At 56.3% G+C, this 22,143-nt stretch overlaps 1 protein-coding gene across 4 annotated transcripts in view; it reads right to left on the bottom strand.

Moving 5' to 3' along the window:
• RASGEF1A (RasGEF domain family member 1A) overlaps window positions 1–21,491 on the bottom strand; it is a 33,361-nt gene extending 11,870 nt beyond the window's left edge. For 2 of the 4 annotated variants that reach the window (XM_047824795.1, XM_047824792.1), the window contains exon 1: window positions 21,389–21,491. In XM_047824795.1, the coding sequence (XP_047680751.1) occupies window positions 21,389–21,406 (18 nt within the window). In that variant the 5' untranslated portion in view covers window positions 21,407–21,491. Of the gene's footprint in view, window positions 1–19,393; window positions 19,460–21,132; window positions 21,164–21,388 lie in introns of those variants that run through there. The other 2 variants (XM_047824794.1, XM_047824793.1) reach the window with 2 other exon arrangements.
• Window positions 21,492–22,143: the final 652 nt, after the last annotated feature.

Raw genomic sequence — 22,143 nt, 5'->3', positions numbered from 1 at the left:
GCCAGAGTAGCCTGCCCTGCTAGCTTGACCAGCCTCATCCTCTCCCCACTTAGAGGGCAGGCTAGGCTGGAGTAGAGCAGGGCCTTCCTGCGCCCTCTCCCACGTCGTCGGGAGAGCACTGCTGAGCAGGCACCACCACCCCAGCACCTCCATCCCCAGGCCACCACGCTGCCCTGCCTCCCAGGGGCGGAGGCTACCTCCTCGTGCTTAGGGGCCTGGGAAGTGCACACACTCTCCTTGGGCTCCCGCAGCCCTGAGCACTCACCTTGCTCCTGCTGCTGTGCTGCTCCCAGCCCTAGCCTGCTTTCTGACTCAACCTGGGGCAAGCTTCTGAGCCACTGTGGCCTCAGTTTCCCCACTGTGCAGAGCAAACAGTAGCCGTGATTATTTTACTGCCATGAGAGGGGCAGTGAGGTGTCTACACAAGCAGATCTGACTTCCAGGCCACAGCACATCAGCCGTGCTTCGCGTGAGAGAAAAGGGGCACTCGGCCCAAACGACCTGGCTTCCCTGCCACACACACACCGGAAGGTTGCCTTGGAATTCTCACAAAAATCCTTCGTAAGGAGAGTAAGAACTCAAGGAAAGCCCCCGAGGTTGAGATGTCCGTAGTCCCCAGGCTCAGCTGCCTCACTTGAGGATGGGGTTTCAGACTCACAGAACACTCTCCTCAACACGTTAGAATGCAGATTCTCAGGCCCTGCCAAGTCAGAAACTCAGGGATGGCCCTTGATCTGTACCTTGACAAGCTGTCTGAGGGGTTTCTGAGGCTGCTCGAGTCAGTCAGAGAGCTACTGACTTGGGTAAACCCTTCATTTTTCAGATAATGAAATAGTGGGAAGAACTCAACTGAGGAAATCCTAAGAGTCCCAAGTGCAGCCAAGGTGTCACCACCTCCAGGAAGCCTCCCTGGGTTAATCCCTAGACTGCTGACTGCAGGACTGATCATTTGCTTTCGTGCTCTCCTGCCTAGCCAGAACCCAGCCCATTAACCATTTGTGGGATAGAATGACAATGGTGGGCTCCCCAGCAATCCTTATCAAAATAACACCAGCATTCTTCACAGAGCTAGAACAAACAATCCTAAAATTTGTATGGAACCAGAAAAGACCCCGAATAGCCAAAGCAATCTTGAAAAAGAAAACCAAAGCTGGAGGCATCACAATTCCGGACTTCAAGCTGTATTGCAAAGCTGTCATCATCAAGACAGTATGGTACTGGCACAAAAACAGACACTCAGATCAAAGGAACAGAATAGAAAGCCCAGAAATGGACCCACAAACATATGGCCAACTAACCTTTGACAAAGCAGGAAAGAATCTCCAATGGCACAAAGACAGTCTCTTCAGCGAACGGTGCTGGGAAAACTGGACAGCGACATACAGAAGAATGAACCTGGACCACTTTCTTACACCATACATGAAAATAAATTCAAAATGGGTGAAAGACCTAAATGTAAGACAGGAAACCATCAAAATCCTAGAGGAGAAAGCAGGCAAAAACCTCTTTGACCTTGACCGCAGCAACTTCTTACTCGACACGTTTCCAGAGGCAAGGGAAACAAAAGCAAAAATGAACTATTGGGACCTCATCAAAATTAAAAGCTTCTGCACAGCAAAGGAAACAATCAGCAAAACTAAAAGGCAACGAATGGAATGGAAGAAGATATTTGCAAACAATATATGAGATAAAGGGTTAGTGTCCAAAATCTATAAAGAACTTACCAAACTTAACACCCAAAAGACAAATAATCCAGTGAAGAAATCAGCAAAAGACATGAATAGACATTTCTCCAAAGAAGACATCCAGATGGCCAACCAACACATGAAAAAATGCTCAACATCACTCATCATCAGGGAAATACAAATCAATACCACAATGAGATACCACCTCACACCAGTCAGAATGGCTAACATTAACAACTCAGGCAACAGCAGATCTTGGTGAGGATGCGGAGAAAGAGGATCTCTTTTGCACTGCTGGTGGGAATGCAAACTGGGGCAGCCACTCTGGAAAACAGTATGAAGGTTCCTCAAAAAACTAAAAATAGAACTACCCTACGACCCAGCAATTGCACTACTAGGCATTTATCCACGGGATACAGGTGTGCTGTTTCGAAGGGGCACATGCACCCCAGTGTTTACAGCAGCACTATCAGCAATAGCCGAAGTATGGAAAGAGCCCAAATGTCCATCGATGGACAAAGGACAATGGATAAAGAAGATGTGGTATATATATATATATATATATACAATGGAGTATTACTCGGCAATCAAAAAGAATGAAATCTTGTCATCTGCAACTATGTGGATGGAACTAGAGGGTATTAGAGCAAAATTAGAGAAAGACAAATATATGACTTCACTCACATGAGGACTCTAAGATACCAAACAGACAAACCTAAGGAAAGGGAATATAATAATATAATATAAAAACAGGGAGGGGGACACAACATAAGAGACTCTTAAATATGGAGAACAAACAGAGGGTTCCTGGAGGGGTTATGGGAGGCGGGATGGGCTCAATGGGTAAGGGGCATTAAGGAAGCTACACCTGAAATCATTGTTGCACTATAGGCTAACTAACTTGGATGTAAATTTAAAAATAAATAATTTAAAAAATTTTTAAGTATATTTTCAAAGCACAATTTTGCTACAAAACATGAAAAAAAAAAAAGTGGGCTCCCCAGGCACCCTGACGCCCTCAGCTGCTCTTCTGTGCCATTGCTGGCTCCCAAGGGGACCTAAGTGCCAATCCTTCACCTAAGGCCCATGCACTACGGGGGGTCTTCCCCAAGATCACACAGTTCCGGGTTCAAAAGGTGACCCAACGATGGTAACCTTGGTGAGTTGGGCCCCAAGATTCTTGGTCACAGAGATGGCCTTTTCCTGAGCTGCCAGCCCCTCTCACCTCGGGGGCAGCAGGGGCTCCGGTCAGGAGGGGCTATGGGCAGGCATGCTCAAATACTCCACTAACTCTCACGGCCGGTGCCAGATCCCACACAAAGCAAGGCCACCCTGTGTCCAGCCTGCAGGGAGACCCACCCCAGTGCTAGGGAGGCTGCCTCGAGCCAGCCTGGGGACTCAGCACCACCCCCTGCTGCCCAAGACGGACCAGCAAGCCAAGGAGGCCAGGGTGCTGAGCTCTGTGCTGGACAGCAGTCCACAGCTGCACCCTGGGGAGCCTCAGCACTCACTGTCACTATGGACAGGTAAGGGACAGAAGTTCAGGGTGGTCACCTGCCCTGGGAGGGTGGGGCCCAGTCCATGGACTGTGCTTCCCCCCGACCCTGGCCAGCCCAGGAATTATCACACCGTTACTCCCCCAGGGCTCCCTGCCCTCATGGGGGCCTCAGTCCTCCAGTGACTGCATCCCACCCACGTCCCGCCCATCACAGCCCAGAAGGCCACAGGAAGGAGCAGCCAGGAGGGGCCCATCTCTTCGGCTTGGGGTGGTGGCCCTTCCTGCAGCATCTGGGCTGAGGACCCCATAACTGGACTCCCCAACTGCACAAGATCCCATATTGCTCACTTTTCAATGACATCAATATAAGTGTACGTAAATGCACAGAAACATGTGGCCGTCCGTGACCACACTAGTTGCAGAGTTTACTGCAAGGGAGCTGGACAAGGAGGAGACTTCCACTTTCCTTCTACACATTTGTAAACTATTTGGTAACTTTTCTAAATGGCACATCTATTTTGTCAGTGTTAAAGTAACTTTGTTTTTCAGTACAAAGAGGCTGAGTTTTGAGATCAGCAGTTTTTATAAAGGCATGTTAAAGAGGCTGGGCCTGTGAATGGAAGCGGTCACTGCCGCGGGGCACCTTCCAGGCAGGGCCCACAGGGGCTGCGTGGGATGGCCCCAGCGCCTACGCTGCCCTGGGACCCACCCAGAGACGCTGCCTGGGGCTGGGTCTCCAAGACCAGGTGTCCTGCCCACGTGTCCTCCTCTGTCCCCTCCTCTGTGCCCTGAGCCCGTGGGCCTCTCAGAGCCCCTTCTCTGCCCCCACTCAGTCCCTAGCGGAGCCTCCCCACCAGCCCTGGGCACTGAGGGGGTTCTGGGCCGAGTGGGCAGGGATTTAGGGCACCCTCAAGTTTGAATCCCACTCTTCAACGGCCAGCTCCTGGCCCCTGGACAAGTGTCCCTAGCCTCAATTTCTCCAGCCATTAAATGGGGATGAGAGCGACCCCTGCTGAGCCCCCTGCTCAGTTCTGCCGGCCACCCCCACCTGGCCCCGTGGTCCCTTCTGTTCTTGCCCATGGGCTCCTCCTCCCAATCCCAGCACCAGCAGGCATCGCGATCACTGGCCACACCCCTGTGTGTCCTCCGCACCCCTCCTCAGGAAAGGGCCCGAGTGGAGCCTCCAGGATACCTGGGCTCCTGTCTCGGTGGGGAACACACAGCAAGCGCAACCATAATAAGAAACGATACGCTCTGACTACCTCACACGAGCCATCAGGGACACGAATGCCAGCACCAAGTCAGCTCATTAATCCTCACAAGCCTCACAAAACCCATTATTCTCCATCTGCAGCAGAAGAGGACAAGGCACAGAGAGACTAAGCAACTGGCGCAGGTCACACAGCTAGATTGCTGCAGGGCCAGGATGGCAACGAAGGCAGTCAAGGGGACCTGAATCTGAGCCCGGCTCGGCCACTGGCAGCTTGTCAGGATCCTCGACCACCCAGAGCCTTAATCTCCCCACCTGTGGAATGGGCAGAGGGTGCACTACTTCAGAGATTTGCCGGGAGGATGAAATGGGCACTTGTGTAAAGCATCGCACGGCAGACATGGGATCGCCTCCCCATCCCGGAGGAGCCACCTCCCCAGATATGCCTACTCAGCACCCCACACAGGCCATGTGGGTCGTCTGGGACAAAGGAGCACTGGATTCTTGTAGACACGCAGGCCGCCAGAGGCCTCAGCGAGCCCGGGCCTACACGGATGCTCGAGCGGGTGCCAGCGCGTCAGCACCACCGGGGGGCTTGTGGGAGTGCGCTCATCCTGAGCCAGGACTCACCCTTTCTCGGGAGATTTAGATCCTCTTCTAAAGTATCGCCGCTGCTTCGAGTGGGGCCCAACCAGCAGGACCTTCACCTGGCGGCTCACTAAGATGTAGGACCTGGAATCCCAGCCCAGGCCTGCCGGCTCAAGGCTATGTTTCTTTTCTTTTTTTTTTTTTTTTAATTTTTTTTTTTAACGTTTATTTATTTTTGAGACAGAGCATGAACAGCAGAGGGGCAGAGAGAGAGGGAGACACAGAATCGGAAGCAGGCTCCAGGCGGGGCTCGAACTCACGGACCGCGAGATGGTGACCTGAGCTGAAGTCGGACGCTTAACCGACTGAGCCACCCAGGCGCCCCTCAAGGCTACGTTCCTGAGGACACACTTGTCCCTTTGAGAGCGTTAGCCTGCAGGTGAGCCAGCTTCCCCCAGGTCAGTGCTGCGGCTGGATACCAGAACCACGCGGGTCTTTAAAAAAAACACTTCGCCCAGCCCACTCTCCGCCCCAACGATACAGATTTAACTGGCCTGAGGTACGGTCCACGCACTGGCGGTTTTTCAGAGTTTTCCAGGTGAATATGGGAGCAGGAGGCACAGGGAGCCCCTCTTCCACCTCTGCTGCCCGTGGCTATGTCCAGACGTGGCTCGAGGCTGTGGACACTGGGAGGAGAGCTCTGGAAGCTTCCTGAGGCCAGGCCCCGGGGGTGGGGAGGATGGAGCTGGGCCGGGCCAGCTTTCCACACCAGCTTCCTCCACACCAGCTCTAGGTCCTGAGACTGGAACCCGCACCTCTGCTCCCAGTCAGCTGGGGCCAACCCGGACTCACACCCAGCCTCCTCCTCCGACTCTCTGCAGCCCCTCCTCCGTTCAGGCAGGAAGGCGAGCACCTTCTAGTTATAGCCACGCTCAGCTCCCGGTGAGGCAGGTGAAAGCAGTTCACCATCTCCTGGAAGCTGGGCCTTGAGAGCTTCCCACCTACCTCACAGGGCCAGGTGGGCACAAGGGCAGGCCCACGTGCACAGGTACCCAGGTGCTCCTGCTCAGGGGAGACCCCGCCCTGAGTTTAGAGACAGCAGCCATGTGCCAGCGCTTGCCCATTCCATGCCTGGTTTTACTTGGCTCTCTGGGGGCACCATCTATGGAGGAGGGGAGTCCTGCCTGCCTCTGAGCCCCAAGTCTCAAGTGTGCCGGGGTGCCAGGGGAGAGGCCAGGCCACCGCCCCTCCCGGGTAGAGTGGCGCTTTGGGGGCTGGCGTGGGATGGGGGCAGCAGGGCGGAGAGGCAGAGTCCGAGGGCCCCTTCGCTACCTGCCAGCGGCAGTGTCCCGCAGGCTGGCCGTAGGTGAGGTGGGCCAGGTGGGCAAAGCGCTGGGACAAAGCAACTGGCCCAGCCCAGCTCCATCCTCCCCGCCCCTCCCCCGGGGCCTGGCCTCAGGAAGCTTCTTCCATCTTCCTGCCCTTCCCCACCACGCCCCCTACCACTTTGTTCCATCCAGCACATCTGTGGCTGCTCCCCAAACAGGAAGTGACTACAGAGGGCCCCCCCCCCCCCCCCCCCCCCCCGCGCAGCTGCCGCTGCTTCAGGGCTCACACCTGCTGCCCCTCCACGGTCCAGTAAGGGACACGACCTTGGGGGACCCTCAGCTCCCTGCAACTCCATCCCTAGAATGCTCCTTGTCTGCACCCCCACCCATGACCACCTGCCCACACCCACCAGTGTCCTTTCATGTGGGCTCAGGTCTGGGACTACAGTGCGAGAGTCCAGAGTGGAGTCGGGAGGCACGCACTGTCTCAACGACAATGGGGAAGCCTCTGAGCTGCGCTGAGCCTCAGTTTCCTCCCCTGTCGATTCGGTGTGTAGTTTCTTGTTCCAGGTCCCTGGCAGGGCAGTGGTGAGGGCTATGGAGGCTCATAGGAAAGGAAGGAAGGAGGCTCAAAGGAGGAAATGGAAGCTATCATCCTGTGAGTGGCACCTGATGCCACTGTGGGCCACCACATCTGTGCTTTGCCTCGATGACACCGGAGTGGCCCGGCGCTGGCTGCCATGGTTTTGAACCAACTACCTCTGGCCTGGGGCCTCACGGCCATCAGCAGACCACACGCCTCCTGCCCTAGGCTATGGGCTCGCTCTGAGGCCAAGCGCTGTGGATCCATCCAGGCCCTGTGAACAGCTCAGAAGCCAGGGTGTAGCCAGGTTACCCCCCAGGGGCGAACTTGGACCAATGGAACATGGGAGGCAGAGGTAAGCTCCCCTTCCTTACCCCAGATGGACTGTTTGAGATACAGAAGCCTCACAGAGGCTCCCCAAAGACATCAGTGAGACCGACTCCTCCAGGAAGGCATCCCCCATATCCATTCACCCCCTCCATCCCTCATGCTTCCCTGGGACCACACTCCCCAGTAAATGCTGGCACATCCGCTCTGGCTCAGGCTCTGATCTCTACGGAAGCGGGGCTTGGAGGAGAGCATCTGTTTGTCTTGTTCCTGCGCCTCCTTCCCATGCCTACAACAGGCACACGCCTGTGGCCGACTGTCAGATGAGGACACCGGCCCCTGAACTTCACAGCGAGGGTGTGGGAGTGCAGGAGGGGAGAACGCATGGAACATGGCTTCCAGCCCAGAGCAAGTGCTCACGCACCAGGCAGTCAGAGTCCAGAAAGTAAATGCTGTTGTCTGGGTTCTGCTCAGCCTGGCTGAGGACTGCTTGCACATGGTCCTCGATCCTGGGTGCCTTCCCACAGCACCGTCTGGAGCTCTGCGTCAGTGCACCTCAGCCAAAGTACTCAGCTCCTGAGTACTCGCAGCTGCCCCGCGTGTCGCGCGCACACACGCACACGTTCTAAGGAACACACTGACAAAAGCATCGGCAGTGTGGATGCTGCCTGGACGGAGGGCCCAGGAGAAGAGAGAAGCACGGTGAGCGGGGCAGACGGTCTCAGAGACCTCGAGAGAATAAGTGGCAAGAACGCAGGCAGCCCTAGGGCCACGAGAGACCCGGCAGAGATGGGGAAAGGGTTTTGAGGGGCTTTCTGTAGAAGATTATGAATCAAATTCCCTTTTGAAGCCTCCTAAGAGACGTTAGCTAGAGATCTGAATGCCGCTCGCTGGCACAGTGCTTTTCGATATGGCCCTAGCAGCAAACTCGGGCCTTGAGTGCTCCACGCCCCTCCATCAGGCAGCAAAACAGAGGAGGGCATCTGTTTCCAGCCACACGAGTGCAAAAGCCAGACGCGCCCTGGGAGGGACGCACACATCATACCTTCTGTGACCTGGGACACAGATCTTCTTCTCCAGCTGGGCACAAGATGGCCTTCCCAGACCCTGCACCCCACTCACATCTCCCCCCGACCTCTCCAGGCCCCTGGGAGCTGCAGCTCTGACGGAGGCCCAGGACCTGTTGTGAGCACCCAAATGTGCCCATCGCTCCTCACCTCCATACGCTGTCATGTCTGCCCAGGCCTGGGTAAGGGCTACACTCCTTCCTGAGTGCTTTTCCTGCTTTCTGTACTGAGACGCCCAGCAAGGCCCCAGGGGAACGGGGTGGGGGGGGGGGGCACACCACCCAATGGTCTTGTAAAGCACTCCCACCGCTGATGAGCTGATGTCACAAACAATTTACTTGAACATACTTGAGTAAGGAATATAAGTGACATTGACTCTAGAGAAACATCCAGTTGCTGCAGTAACCGTATGCAGAGGTGTCCGTGTTTGCAACTGTCCCGGCAGTGCTGTGCACCTTCTGGAGGTGTTCTCATGCCCAGGGTCTGCTCTCATCCGAACTGGCCTTCATCCCTGGCCTCTCAGCCCCGGAGGGAGCCTCCAGTTCACTGCCTCATCCCACAGGGGCTTTACCCTCCCAGCTCTGGGCAGGAAGGGACTCAGGGCGGCCAGGTGGGGGCAGGAGCCTCATCACAGGAGGGGCCATGGCCTGTCCCACCGCTGGGCGCCCTGGGGCTCTCAGGCCTCCTGGCCTCTGATATCCAGCTACCTGCTCCCAACACCAGCTCTGCCCCACAAGGCATCTTCTGGGAAAGAGGAGGCAGGGCTCAACCCCGACCCAGGGCTTTTGCAGGAAACAAGCACTTCCTTCAGCCCAAGAGGGGACTGGCAGAAGACCGCCAAAGATAACTGGCTACCCTCAGCCACAGCCAACTTCACCCCAGTCGATAGTGGGGACGGCAGCCCGTGGAGGGGACGGTATCCTGCATAACAGGACAGGAACAGTGTCAGGCCTCCATTCAACTCTGAAGGAGAACTGGGGCAGGTTCCCAGGACAGTCAGAACTTTAGGACCTCTTCCAGATCCTGGAGTCTGCAACTCTCGAAATTTCTGAGAAACACGGAAGCAAAAACAAGCTTTCTTTTGACTAACCTTGTTGTACTTCAAGTGTTTGTCATCGGGACTTGGAGGCCGGCCACATGCCTGGCATCACGCGTCTCACTTGATGCAATGCCCCCTAACCCGGCGGGGCCGGGCAGGGGGTGGGGGTGGGGCAGCACAGAGACACCCATTTCTCAGATGAGGACACTGAGTTCACAGCACTTCTATAATGTTGCTCAGGTAGGCAGCGGCGAGTATGTCTGTCCCACAGCCCTGTTCCTTCTCAGGACTGTCACTTCTGCTCACCAGTGTCCCTGTCTGGGGCATGACCCCCTGAGCATCAGATGTAGGCTGAGGCCCTCACCCCAGACACATGGATAAATGCACATTCCCACGGCATTCTGCATATAATTCCAGGGATTGATGGGTTCCCAGAAGCTCATCTATGGTTAAGAATCGCAGCTTCCTGGAAAATGGGGACAAAAATGGCCTTCAGGGCCCATCCTGCACGAGTCCCCAGGGATCTGCCAGGAGGTGGAAGAGAGACCCCGATCGGCCCTTGCCTCTGCCAGGCTTTGCAAGGGGTGCTGCTTTTGGAGGCAGCACATGGGCTTCTATTTTTTAACCTACTCAACAAAAATGAAGCCTATTTTTAGCTCAGCAAGCTGCAGGGCATCACAATTAGCAACTGAAAATTACACATCTTGCCAGTCTCCCCTCTTTTGGCTGGAGGAGAAAGAGAGAGAGAGACAGAGAGACAGGGAGAGACTGGGTGGGGGAAGAGAAAGTGCTCCTGGAGGGAGCTGGGTCCAGCCTGTGATCCCACAATGGTGGGCCACTTAACCAAGAGGGTAGGATTTGGCAGAGATTTCAGAACGAGTGTATTCATGGAGCTATCTTGGGTTACATCCTGGCTCCAGAAAAATCCAGCCTTAGTGGGAGCAGGCAGGAGCCCCACTGGCACTCAGAGGCCGCATCTGGGGAGAAAACCATGCTGGCTACTTGGACCAGGGCCAGCAACAGCCAGGGCTGGGGAGGAGCACCATGGACCCCATCACCCTTCTAGGGCTGTCTGGTTCTCTGAAATCATTTGCACTGGGGTGGGGGAGGAGGTGAGGTATTCCACAGAGCCCTTCCTCCTTGCCCATCCACCCATCCATCTACCCACCCACCCAGCCAGCCAGCCATCTACCCACAATGTTAACGAGGACCTGCCTAGACATTGTAGACCCACCAATGAAGGAAACAAGGCTCTCTGTCCCCACTAAGCCCCCACGGAGCAGACTGTGGCTGCCATGCATGATGATCCATATCTGTGGCTGTGATATTAGAGGTCAGCAGGGGATCAGTGCTCTGGAAGAGAAGAGGGTCAGGAGTGTGGGGACAGAGCAGATGGTAACCTAACCAGGCGGAGAGACAGGCCTCCCTGAGGAGGTGAAGTCTGAGCAGACTTGAAGGAGACTTCTGGAAAGGGAAGAGCACTGTGAGCAGAGGGAAGGGCTGGTGCCAAGGCCTCTGGAGCCTTCCATCCCACTTGCCCCCTGGAGAGTCTTCCCTGGAGCATGTCCTCCTTGCTCATTTCCAACCAAATACTTCCTGATCATCTATCTTTCAGCCATGTGGGGCTGCCGTGGGTGGGGTGCCCTCCCTGCCTTCTCCACTGCCTATGTGGGTCTCCAGGGAGACTCTTCTGGCCTTTGTCCAGAATGAGGCACCCCTTCCAGGAGGCCCTCCTGGGATCCGAAAGTGACCCCCCCTTGGGGCACAGACCAGGGAGAGGAATTGGCTGAGGGGACCTTCACTTTACACAGCAGGGAATTTTAAGCAGGAGGTTGCAAGGCAAATCTGTGAATGAAACACTTGTTTCAGTGCATGCCCCCCACCCCGCCCCCAACCACTTCTACAGGATTCCCGGTGCATATGCAAAACCTTCCGGTAAACCTTGAGTGGGTCCTTGGCAGCCACGAAGATTTTGGCCTATTCTTTGGACCCTCACAAGTCACACCGCAGTGGTGTGGGGGCCAGCAGTGGGAGGGGGCTACCCCTGCCGAGAGTAGGCCGTCAGGATGCTGAAGGTGGCCTCGATTCTCCAGAACACTGTGACTCTAAGTTATTAACTTACGAATCTGCCTGCTGGGGGTGGGGGAAGAGTAGGAAGCTGAGTTCGGTGAGTGAACCAAGGGGCCCAACTCACCTACTGGCTCTGCCGCCCACCGGGGAGGGGCGAAGGGAGTGGGGAGAGGTCCAGGAGCCCTCCTGGTGAGGACAGAGGCTCAGGGACTCACATGCGTTGTGTCTGCATATTCTGTGCCTTGAGGCAACGGCCAGCATCTTGGGGCCTCCTCCCTTCCCCAGCAAAACTAAGGCCTCACCCCCCACTCAAGCAGGACAGGTCAGGTGGCAGAGGCAGTGCCTCCTTCATTTCCCCCATCTTAATCTTAATCTTCCCTATCCTGCCATCCTGCTGTCTCCCAACTAGTATCACAGACCAGAAAATGGCAGCAAAAGCGGGAGGGCCAGCAGTGGGCAGGTCACTTCACCGTGGCCTCTGGAGTCCTATCTTCATTGCTGGGTGCTGGGGGAGGGGGAGAGACCTGCAGGGTCTTCCCTCCCCCCACCTCCTGGATCCCACTAACTGGCCGGAAAACCTTAGTGGGAGAGCCCAGACTAGCTGGGGGAGCTGCGTGCCAGACCCTTGGGCTGGCGGAGGTGGGGGGTGGTTGGGGGCTGGAAGCCCAGAGGGCGTAGTGCCCACAGCCAGGGAGTGAGGAGTGGTGGGGGGTCTGAAAGGAGACAGGAGGAAGAGGGGGTTGCCCGCCCCAAGCGCAGCCACGTCCCTTCTCCAGGCCTCCCTCCTCTCCCCACTTCTCCGATAACACCTGTTATTCATGACAAGCTCAGTGTCCCCGCCTCCTCACCTCCCCTTCCCACTCCAGTGCCTTGGAGCTGGAGCTGCACCCCTGCACTGGGCATTCAAACTGTCTCAGGCAGTCTCCATCCCCACTAGGGGCCACGTGGCACTGGCAGCTGCCCAGGGACCGACCAGTGGCCACAGGTCCCTCGGGGCATCATCTGCAAAGGGCACAGGTCACACCTGCTTGAGAGAGTCTGTGTTTGCAGCCCACAGTCACTTCCAGAGATTCTGGTGGGTGCAAGAGCTTCCAGGAGCCAGGACCCTGCAAGCCATACGTCGCCCCAGCCCCCCAATAACCCCAGGCCTGCCCTCTGGCTTAGGGGGTTGGATCCTGGGCCACTGGGGAGCAGACCTGCTACCCATTCGTCTCTGGCTCCCCCAGCCCCGGGAATGAAGGACCACCCACCACAGCAGAAGGGCGTGAGCAGCCCCCAGCCGGAATTCAGGTACTCCTAAGGCAGGAACCTCCTTCCTGGGGGCTGTCCTCCCCTCCTCAAACCCCAGCCCTCACATCTCCCTAACTCGGAGTTAATATGTGTCTCCCTTAAGCACCAGAGAGCTCTGGTGCTGTCCGCTGGGGCCACATGCTGCAGATACTTGGGGTCTGGCTACAAGCATGAGCTGGGGGTCCAGGACACTGGCAGCTGGAGCCCCACCCTCCTCTGTAAAACACCCGCACCTCCAGCACCTGTTTCAACAGGTGGTAGCAAGCGCGCCATGAGGCCACCATGCTCGGGACATGCTCAGTACTCGCCGGTTTGGGTGAACTTGTCAGTTACCCGCTTCCTTCCTGACACAGATTGTGGGGCCTGGTGCTGACCTCTCCCTGATCTCACCTCTCCCTCTCACCTCCCCATGCCCAGGTCAGCCAGTAGGCCCCCTCCAGCACACAGGAAGAAAGTGGAGAGAAGCTACCCCCTGCTTCCAGGCAGGCAGACCCATTGACTTGGCTGCACTGCCCTGCCCTGGCCTGAGGGGGCTCTGAGCTGGCTCTGGCCTCCGGGCGGCTGCTTGGCCCCTGCCCAGGGTGGGAAGTGGCAGGGGTGACACGCCCCTGCGGACAGGTCCTCATCCCTCCTCCCTCTGCACCCCCATGGACTTTCTATCACGGAAGTCCTTGGGAGGACATGGCCTGCCCCCTCCCCGCAGGTCGGGCCAGGGAGCACCCTGTAGCTCCCACCTCTGGATCCTCCCAGCCGGGTGGGCATCTGGAGCTCCTGGAGGACAACGAGTGACATTCCTTACATAAACCAAGCTTCAAGAAATCACCTTCACAGATGCCCTGAGGAAGGGCTATATTTACCTCGGCGGACCCTCTGGGCCTGGCGGGGCGGTCCTGGGGCCCTGGGGCCCGGTGGAGGCCTGCAGGCCGGACCCCTGCCAGGAGGCGGCTGCCATGGGAACCAGAGCGAGGCAGCACCTCGCGGGGCGCCTCCTCGACAAAGGCCCGGCCTAGGGAGCGATGCTGATAATTAAAGCTTTGTTACGGACGCATGATTCATTTTTCTCCCTCCGGATTCCTTCCTAGCACCAAATACTATTCGAATTGACTGAAAGAATCTTGCCGTCTCCTCTTCACACTCCAAAGTACAAATTCCGCCGAGCCCGGCTGTTTTCCTCATGTTTTTCCTCCTTCTTTTCTCCCTTTCTGTCCAGTCAGCTTCTTCTGGTGGCTGCTCAAGGGACAGAATGTCATTGTCCACCAATAACCGTCCCATTATTGAGGCCGGAGAGGCCCAAGGACAGAGCAGGTAGGATTTCAGAGAATCCCTGCCCTTTCCCGCAGGGCGGCGGCTGGCATGCTGGCCTCCCACTCAGGCCACTCGGGCCCCGCGTTCCCCGCCCCTTCCCCTCTGGCCTCCCTCCCTCTTGGGCCGACTCCACCGGATTCCACAGGGGTCACCCCAGCACTTCTGCACATGGGCGGGCGACTTGGCCTCCTGGAGGCTGAGCGGGGCACAGGCTGAGACAGGAGAGAGCGCAAACGGAGATAAACTTGGGAGCCAGTCCTGTCATTTCTGGGAGCCCACTCAATGTGCCCCGAAGGAGGAGGGCTGGGGGACCGGGTCACAGACCCCCACCTCGCCTGAAATCACCCTCTAGGGCCCCCTTTCTATGTGGAGGGTCCACTTGCGGGGCTGCTACTCAGAGCCTGAATAGTCACTAGAGAGAGCTCCGGCCATCAGGCAGAAAGAGCCCAGACTCCAGGAGGGAATGGGACAGTGAGGGGACCGCATCAGAGTTGGGGGTCTTTGAGAGGCAGGGAGTCTGGGCCCCTCAGAATGGATGGGTGCGGTGGGGTACAGGCCACGGCTCAGACCTTTCAGGAGCGAGTGCCAGCCTCCACCTCCGAGGCTACCTGGGGCTGCTGGGGTATGGAAAAAAAAAGAACACACAGTTCCTTTATTTTTAAATGACATCTAATTAGGCTGAGCAATGATTTTCCTTTGTGTTTAAAAACAAATAAAAATCAATTTTCTTTGCTTGAATTGTCATCCTCCGGGCAAACGCCCAGAGTGACGCCCCTGGGACCCCGCTGCGCTCCAGGAGCAGGAGGGTTCTGTGCCCTAGCCTCTCTGGTGGGCCAAGGAACCACGGCCTTGGCCAGGGGCCACAGCGTCTCAGAAAGACCAAGGCACATGTCTTGACCCTCCAACAAAAAGCTCCCACTTCCTGTGTCCACTCCCTGGACACAGCAGCTTTCCCGCCACACACCCTGTGTCCCCTAGGCTGGGGGCTCATGACCAAGTAGCCAGAACCTGGCCAGCCCCCAGGAGTAGGAGTGGCACCGCGGCCTCTAGGCAGCGTCCCCAGGGCAGCACGCTTGCCCACACAAGGCACTTGCTGCTAGCCAGGCAGCCACTGTCCCATTCTCCAGATGAAGGAACAAAGGCTGAAAAGGGTGTAAGTCATCAGCCCAGACCTTACAGATCCAAAGTGGAGGGCTGAGATTTGAAGCCTGGTGGGTGTAACCACCACGATCCGGCATAAACCCTAGAGCCACCCGCATGCGCTCAGGAGAAGGGAGAGCAGGTGCAAGACAAAGGCAGGTGGGAGCCAGCCGATGGACACCGCCCGGCCCACATGGAGCCACCTGCTTGGAGTGTGCGCAAAGGGGCCCGATGAACTCAGCACCGCAGCGGTGTCGGCAGGGGGAGGGTGCCAGGCCAGGGCCCGAGGGCCAGCCACAAATGTGCCCCCAGAGTCCCCAGACAGAAATGTACAGGTGACAGAATGTTGTGGACACAACGCAACAGCCAAATATTAATAAACAAAGGATGAACCAAAAGTCTACCCGCTTGATTAAAAAACTTCCCCAAAACATGTTTTTGCTAAAGAAGGAGTGAAAACTCCAATTACAGGGGCTCCTAGGTGACTCAGTCAGTTAAACACCCAACTCTTGATTTCAGCTCAGATCATGATCTCACGGTTGTGAGACTGAGCCCCACGTCTTGGGATTCTCTCTCTCCCTCTCTCTCTCTCTCTCTGCCCCCCCTTCTCTTTCAAAAATAAATTTAAAAAAGCTTTAAAAAAAAACCCTCCAATTACAGATACATTAGAGAAATAACCCTTATAAAAAAAAACTCCTCATGAAATTTGATATGTCCAAAGCTATACTCAGAGAAAAATTCATACACTTCAATATATTTTAAGTAAAGAAGAAACAGTGAAAATGAACTAAGATTCAAAAAGAGCTTCTCAACAAGCAGACCTGCAGCAAAGTAAACTGGAAGAAGGAATTACTAAAAGCGTATTTAACGAAACAGAGTGGAATTTGCTGGTTGAATTTAATAGCTGATTTTCCTTAGAAACCACAAAAATAAAAAGGTAAACCTCTGGCAGTTCTAATCAACAAAAGGGTGGAAGAAAGGGAGGGAGGAAGGAAAGCAGGAGGTGGGGGCGGGGGGAGAGAGGAAATCTAAAATGCAGCTCCTAAGAATGAAAACGGGAATCTGGCCACAGACAGGGACAAGAAACTTTAAAAGAATCGACTCTATAAATCTGTGCTAAAAGATCCAAAAGCATTTTGAACTGGGATATTATTTAGAAAATATAAATAACCAAAATAGACTAAAAACGCTTAAAACCCCCAAAGACCAATAACCATGGTGCAAATTAAGGTAAGCTGACAGCCAACCAGACCTTAGGGAAAAATTAAACCAACTCCTAGCTGAGACAGTTTCTAAAATGAATTATTTCAAGCCTTGGAGAATAAGATAATTTTATACGATATTTAAAGTATTTCAACTACACAAGTCATATTGAAAGACTTTCCTATTCATTTTACGAAGCTGACACAACCATGATTTATAAATGTGACAAATATGTCCTGTAATAGAAAGTACATATAAATTCTTACTTATGAATATAGATGAAAAATACCCTAAGCAACTTATCAGTCGAATGAACCTCGAAGCATTTTAAAGCACAATTGACTCTGACCCAGTGGGATTTATTCCAGAAACATGAGGATGATTTAGCTCAGAAAAGCTAGTAAGTCAACACATTAATAGGTCCAAGGAGGAAAGGAATTTGATGATCTTGCTAGATACAGGAAAGCTTTCAATGAAATTTAATATCCATTCTTGGTGAACACTCTTGGCAATTAATGCAGAGGAGCATACTGTTCATGATGAAGAGTATCTATTGAAATTTAGGGCCAATTTCAGACTTAGTAAAAACATTAGAGGCCTTCTCATTAAAATGAAGATCAAGCCAAGGACAACTGCGATTATTTAATGTTGCTTTGGACCTTTCAGAAAACACAATAAGATAAGAAAATAAATAAAAGATACATTAGAAAGGAAGAGGCAGAATGCTCCTTATGTGCAGGTAATATGATTAATCTCTTAGGTTTTCTAGGAAGCCACACTGAAAATCTGTTCAAACTAATAAGAGGGTTCAACTACCAATTACTTAACATACATTTTTAAAAAATAGTTTACCTATCGACCTCTCCCGGGTACAAGTGTCCCTAACCCCAAAGATATCCCCACTCAGTCTATGTGGAGCAGGTGCTGTGACATTTGTTCCAGCGGCAGCAGTAGGGAGAGGTGTGTGTGAGCACGCCCAGGTGCCCGGGGACCCGCCAGCTCGGCAGGTGTCCCAGCCTTTGGCCAGGGACACGATGTCCACCCAAGTCAGCCGTCTGGCCCACAGCCTGCTTTCCTGGCCACACACCCATGACACTGCACCATTGTGCCCTCTGGGCTGGGCGCTGCCCGTTTCCACCCTCGTCTGGGACCCTGCCAGCCCTCTTCTAAGGATGTTGCTCACAGCCCTGCTGCTCACAGGAAGGCCAGGCTCTGGGATGAATGTCACCTCCTCCTGCCTCCTGGTGCTGCTGCAGCCTTAGACCTTGGAGCCTCGGCTTCCACTTGTGTCACTGGTACAGCGACCTCCTGAGGGTTAAGGGAGACCCATGAGCTGGCCCCCAGGTCCTCTGACTCATACCTGCCAGCCCCACCTCAGGCAGGGGCGGCTAGTACGGCAGCCACACTGACATTTGGGAAATGCCGTGGGCTTGGCCCCAGCCAGGCAGGCGGGTGTGAGCAGGATGGCGAGGGCAGGGTTATTCCACCGGAGGCAGAGGTGCAGGGCAGTGGGTTTGTCAGAGAAACCCTGCCTCTGACAAGGAGGCCACAGGGCCAGAAGCTGCAGGACTCCAGAGGGGGGAGGGCAAAGAACCCCGGTAAAGGCCCCTGGCTGCCCTCCTTCTCCTGAGACCCCAAGACCCCGGTGCCTTCGGCCATACGCTCCCACCCGACTGCTCACCCCACGGCCCCTCAACCTGTCTGCCTCTGGGATCCCCCACAGGGACCAACCGGCCCTGAACCTGGCACAGCGGAGGCATCCTGGTCTGGGAGCCAGTTCTGCCCCTGACCTCCGGGCTGAACTCAGGTAAGCCCGGACCCCGTGGGCCTCAGTTTCCGCATGTGTAAAACAAGGAGACAGAACTAAGCAGTCTCCACGGGCCATTTCCAGCCCTCATATTTGTTCCTTCCTTCCCTCACTTAGTCAGTCAACAAACATCCATGAAGTCCTACTGACCTGTGCTGCACCCTTGGAAATGGAAGAACCCACGGACCTCAGCATCTGCCAGGGCAGACAGATGTAACACCACAGAGCAGTACGAGCAACTCAGGACCAGGGTCCGTGCCAGATACCAAGGAAGCACAAGGGTGGGGGGACTAACTCTGTAGAAAGAAGTTAAGGAGGGCTTCCTGGAGGCGGTGATTTTGAGATGGGCTTCCAAGGATGACCAGAGGTTTTCCAGCAGCTTAGGAGAAGAGCAAGGAGATACAACTGCTCTCCTGACCGACACAGCCCTCCTCTGCTCACTCACCAGTGGCTGCCCCGGAGGGTGAGGTCCAAGAAGCCCCGAGGTACGGAGGGTGCAGACAGCTTCCACAGATACAGCTCCAACACAGGCTGTGTCATTCCTGAGCAAAACCCTACCCATTCACCCCAGCAGCCCTCCGTACCGCCCAGCCCTTGAAGACAGCACCACTGTGGTCCTGTGCTTGGTGGGTACAGGACCTGCCAGCAGTGCTGAACCCAGTGCTCTTGCACCCTGGCCAGCCCCCTGGCCCACAGCAGCCAGGTCAACACAAGACTCTGCAGCTCCCTCAGTCTGTCCTGCTGCCCCTGGTGAAGTTCACACAAAGGGTCCCCGGCCCAGCAGGCAGGTCCAGCAAGACGGTGGTGTGGTGCCTGGGGCAGCAGGGGCCCAGGACCAGGCTGTCCTGAGCCAACAGGCACAGGGGTAGCAGTGTGGCCAGGGGGCAGCAAGGTAGGGCAAGCTGGGGCTCCAAATTAGCACTCTGCGCCAGACCTCTGCCCACGCGCTCTCTCTCTCGCCTGCCCACCCCATTGCTAGGTGACCTCTCCCCAGGGGATGTCAAACTGTTGCTGCCTCTTGCCCACCCCCCACCATTCCACCTGCATCCCTTCCCACCTTTCGCTGAGACCAATGCCCTCCTTCCTGGAGTCAGCCTGCCTCTCCCCGTCTCCAGCACCACATCTCAGCCACGCGCAAGGCCTCTTGCTCTAATTCAGAGAGTGTCCGCACTGGCCCTTCTCTCCCCCACCCCTGCCTCCCTGGTCTGAGCTCCTGGGCCACTGTGCTGGCCCCACTGTCCTCTCCCTCTCACCTGCTCTGCTCCTGACATCCAGCCTCCGGTCGGCCTCTGGACACGCAGGCCTCTTCAAAGCCCCGCCTGGTGTTGTCCTTGTGTGCCCCTCCACTCCCATTGCCATCTACCTCCTTCCCTGCCCTCTCTCAGGTCCTCATGCACACGTCACACATGCAGAGACCTCCCCTAACTGTCCTACCCAAGGTACAAACAGCACCCCCTCAGTGGTGGTCACTACACTGGGCCCTACCTGCCAGGCCAAGCAGGCTTGTCACTATTGGTCCTAGTGAGACTGAGTGAGGCCACATGACTCGTCCGGCTCAAGAGCAGCAAGGAGAAGTGACAGGTGGCGCTCTGTGCTGGGGCATTAAAATACTAATGCTGGAGACCGTCTCCCCCTCTGCCACGGAACCTATCAGCCTGAGGCCTTGAGTGAAGAAGGCTTGGAGCAGAGTCCAATTTGCATTGTGTTGTTAAAAGCCACTGGATTCCGTGGGTTTGGTTTTTTTTTTGTTTGTTTCTGCAGATAACCTAAACTATTCTGACTGATGTTCCCGCCCTAGATCCTATTCCTCTTTCTTGCTTCACTTTTTCTCTTTATCACTTAACCACCATGCAACATTCCATATTGTATTTAAGTTTTTCCTAAGTTTATTTTTTTTTAAGAAATCTCTACACCTGAACACGGGGCTTGAACCCATGACCCCGAGATCAAGAGTTGCACACTCTTCTAACCGAGCCAGCCAGGTGCCACTCACATTGCATTTATTGACGGGGCTTTCTCCCCATCCTCAAGCGCTAGAAGGTGAGCTCTATGAGGACAGTGACTGTCGTGTGTTTGGTCCCCTGCTGAATTCACAGTACCCGCACACAACAAGTGTTTAATCAATTCACCAAATAGGTGAATTAACGAAGCAACAAATGAGTCCTGTATCTTTGGCACAGCCAGGGCAGGCCAGCTCAGCTGAGGCCCTCTTCCGTGCCCTCACCCACACTGGGCCTGAGCTCCCAGGTCTGTGCGGTCAGCTACACGCTGAGGGGGCTTGGGACAGCGACAGCACCCTGTACCTGAATCACACCGCCAGTCCATCTCAAAGGGTGGCTTCTAACAAAGAGCCACAGAAATGCATCACATTGCCTCATGCTCAGGATTAAGTCTCAGTTCCCTACCTGAGCCATCCAGAAAGGAAGCTGCCCCTCACCTTGGAGCCCATGCTCCTTGAAGCCCCTCCCCCCCGCCCCAGCTCAGTCTCCTTAAATACGCAGGCATTCATGTGCCCACACAGGCACAACCCTGCCCCCATACACACCTCTCCCTCCTCCTCTGCCGCTCTCACTCCCCATATATAAACATGCCTGCATTTTCGCATACTCTCACTCTCGCCCACACATGGCACACACACAGACACACCTCCCACGTACCCACTTCATCACAGACCTCCTCCTCTCCCCCACCTCCTCCAGGGCAAACAGGTGGTTCTGTGCCCGTCAAGCCTGGGAAAGGGTTCAGGGTCGTCCTGGCTCTAACAAGCCTGCCTGCCAGTCCCAGGGCAGCCATCCCGCTCCTTGCCTTGCTGCGGGGGGTGCTGTCTCCTGCCTCTCTGGCCCTGTTCACACCACAGGGGCCCCCACTAGGTTTGCAAGAACCCCCCCCCCCCCCCAGCCATAGATGATCATTGGCATCAGCAAGCCATACCCGAAAGAGGGCAGCGGCAGCCTGAGCCACCCATGGGTTCTGAGCCCTGGGCGCCGCCCACCTGGCAGCAGGTGCCCCACTGCGGACACGCAGAGGGAGTGGTTCCCAAGGGCAGCCTCCTTCTGAGCCGAGCCAGGCCACAGATGTTCCGGATGGTCTCACTAGTTGCCGAAGGTCAGCGCCTCTTCCCGAGCTCTCGGCGGCGCAAGAACCCCCTGCCCCCGGTCTTGCTGCAACCAAGGGGTTGCCTTGCGTGCTCACCCACATCGCCGCCTCGCGACCCGCTGCCCCGCACCTGCCACGTGCCGCATCCCTACCTGGGGCTCCAGAAACATCCTGGCTGCCTACACCCCGCGCCGTGCCCTGGCGCTGCAAGCGCCCCGCGTGCGGCTGCTCCTCTCCTAGAGCGCCCGGGAAGCTCCCGCCCCCCGACCCCGCCCGCGGGCTTCTCCATACCCGCTGCCCTCCGGCTCGCAGCCTCCTGAGGGGCGGGGCGGGGCAGGGCGGGGCCGGGGGCGGGGAAAGCGGAGGGGCTGGGTGGGGCCGAGGACCTCTTGGCCGGGCCAAAAACGGGGCGGAACCTGGGCCGCGGGCGGGGCCGGGAGGGCGGGGGCGTCGGGAGTGGGGCGTGGCGCGGCGCGGCGGGGCGGGGAAGGGGAGAGGGCCTGAGCGGCGGGTCGCCGCTGGGAGGGTGGTGGGGAAGGGACAGGGGTAGGGGCACCGCGAGGGGCGCGGCGGGGGCAGCTCGCGCGGGCCTGGCGCTGGGTTTCGGGCGCGGAGCGAGGCATCAGTCGGGCGGCCGCACCAGCGCGTCGGTGCTGGGTGGCGCGGGTGTGCCACCGCGCGAAGCGGTGCTCTGTGGGTCCAGACTCCGTGCGGGACGCGAGTGGTGTTGGTGAGATCCCGCTCCCGGAAGGCCCCACTGGAACCCCATCTCCTCCCTTTGAGCCTCTCCGCGACCTTTGCGACCTCACCTCATCGTAGATATTCACTACAGAGCTACGGCAGGTGCTCGGCCAGCACTTGGCTTGAGTGCTTCCCCTGACGGGGCGCTCACTCTGGCCCCAGCGGC

This window comes from Prionailurus viverrinus, chromosome D2 (assembly GCF_022837055.1).
Source record: "Prionailurus viverrinus isolate Anna chromosome D2, UM_Priviv_1.0, whole genome shotgun sequence".
In the NCBI taxonomy this organism is placed as follows: domain Eukaryota; kingdom Metazoa; phylum Chordata; class Mammalia; order Carnivora; family Felidae; genus Prionailurus; species Prionailurus viverrinus.
This window is presented reverse-complemented; position numbering and strand designations above follow the sequence as displayed.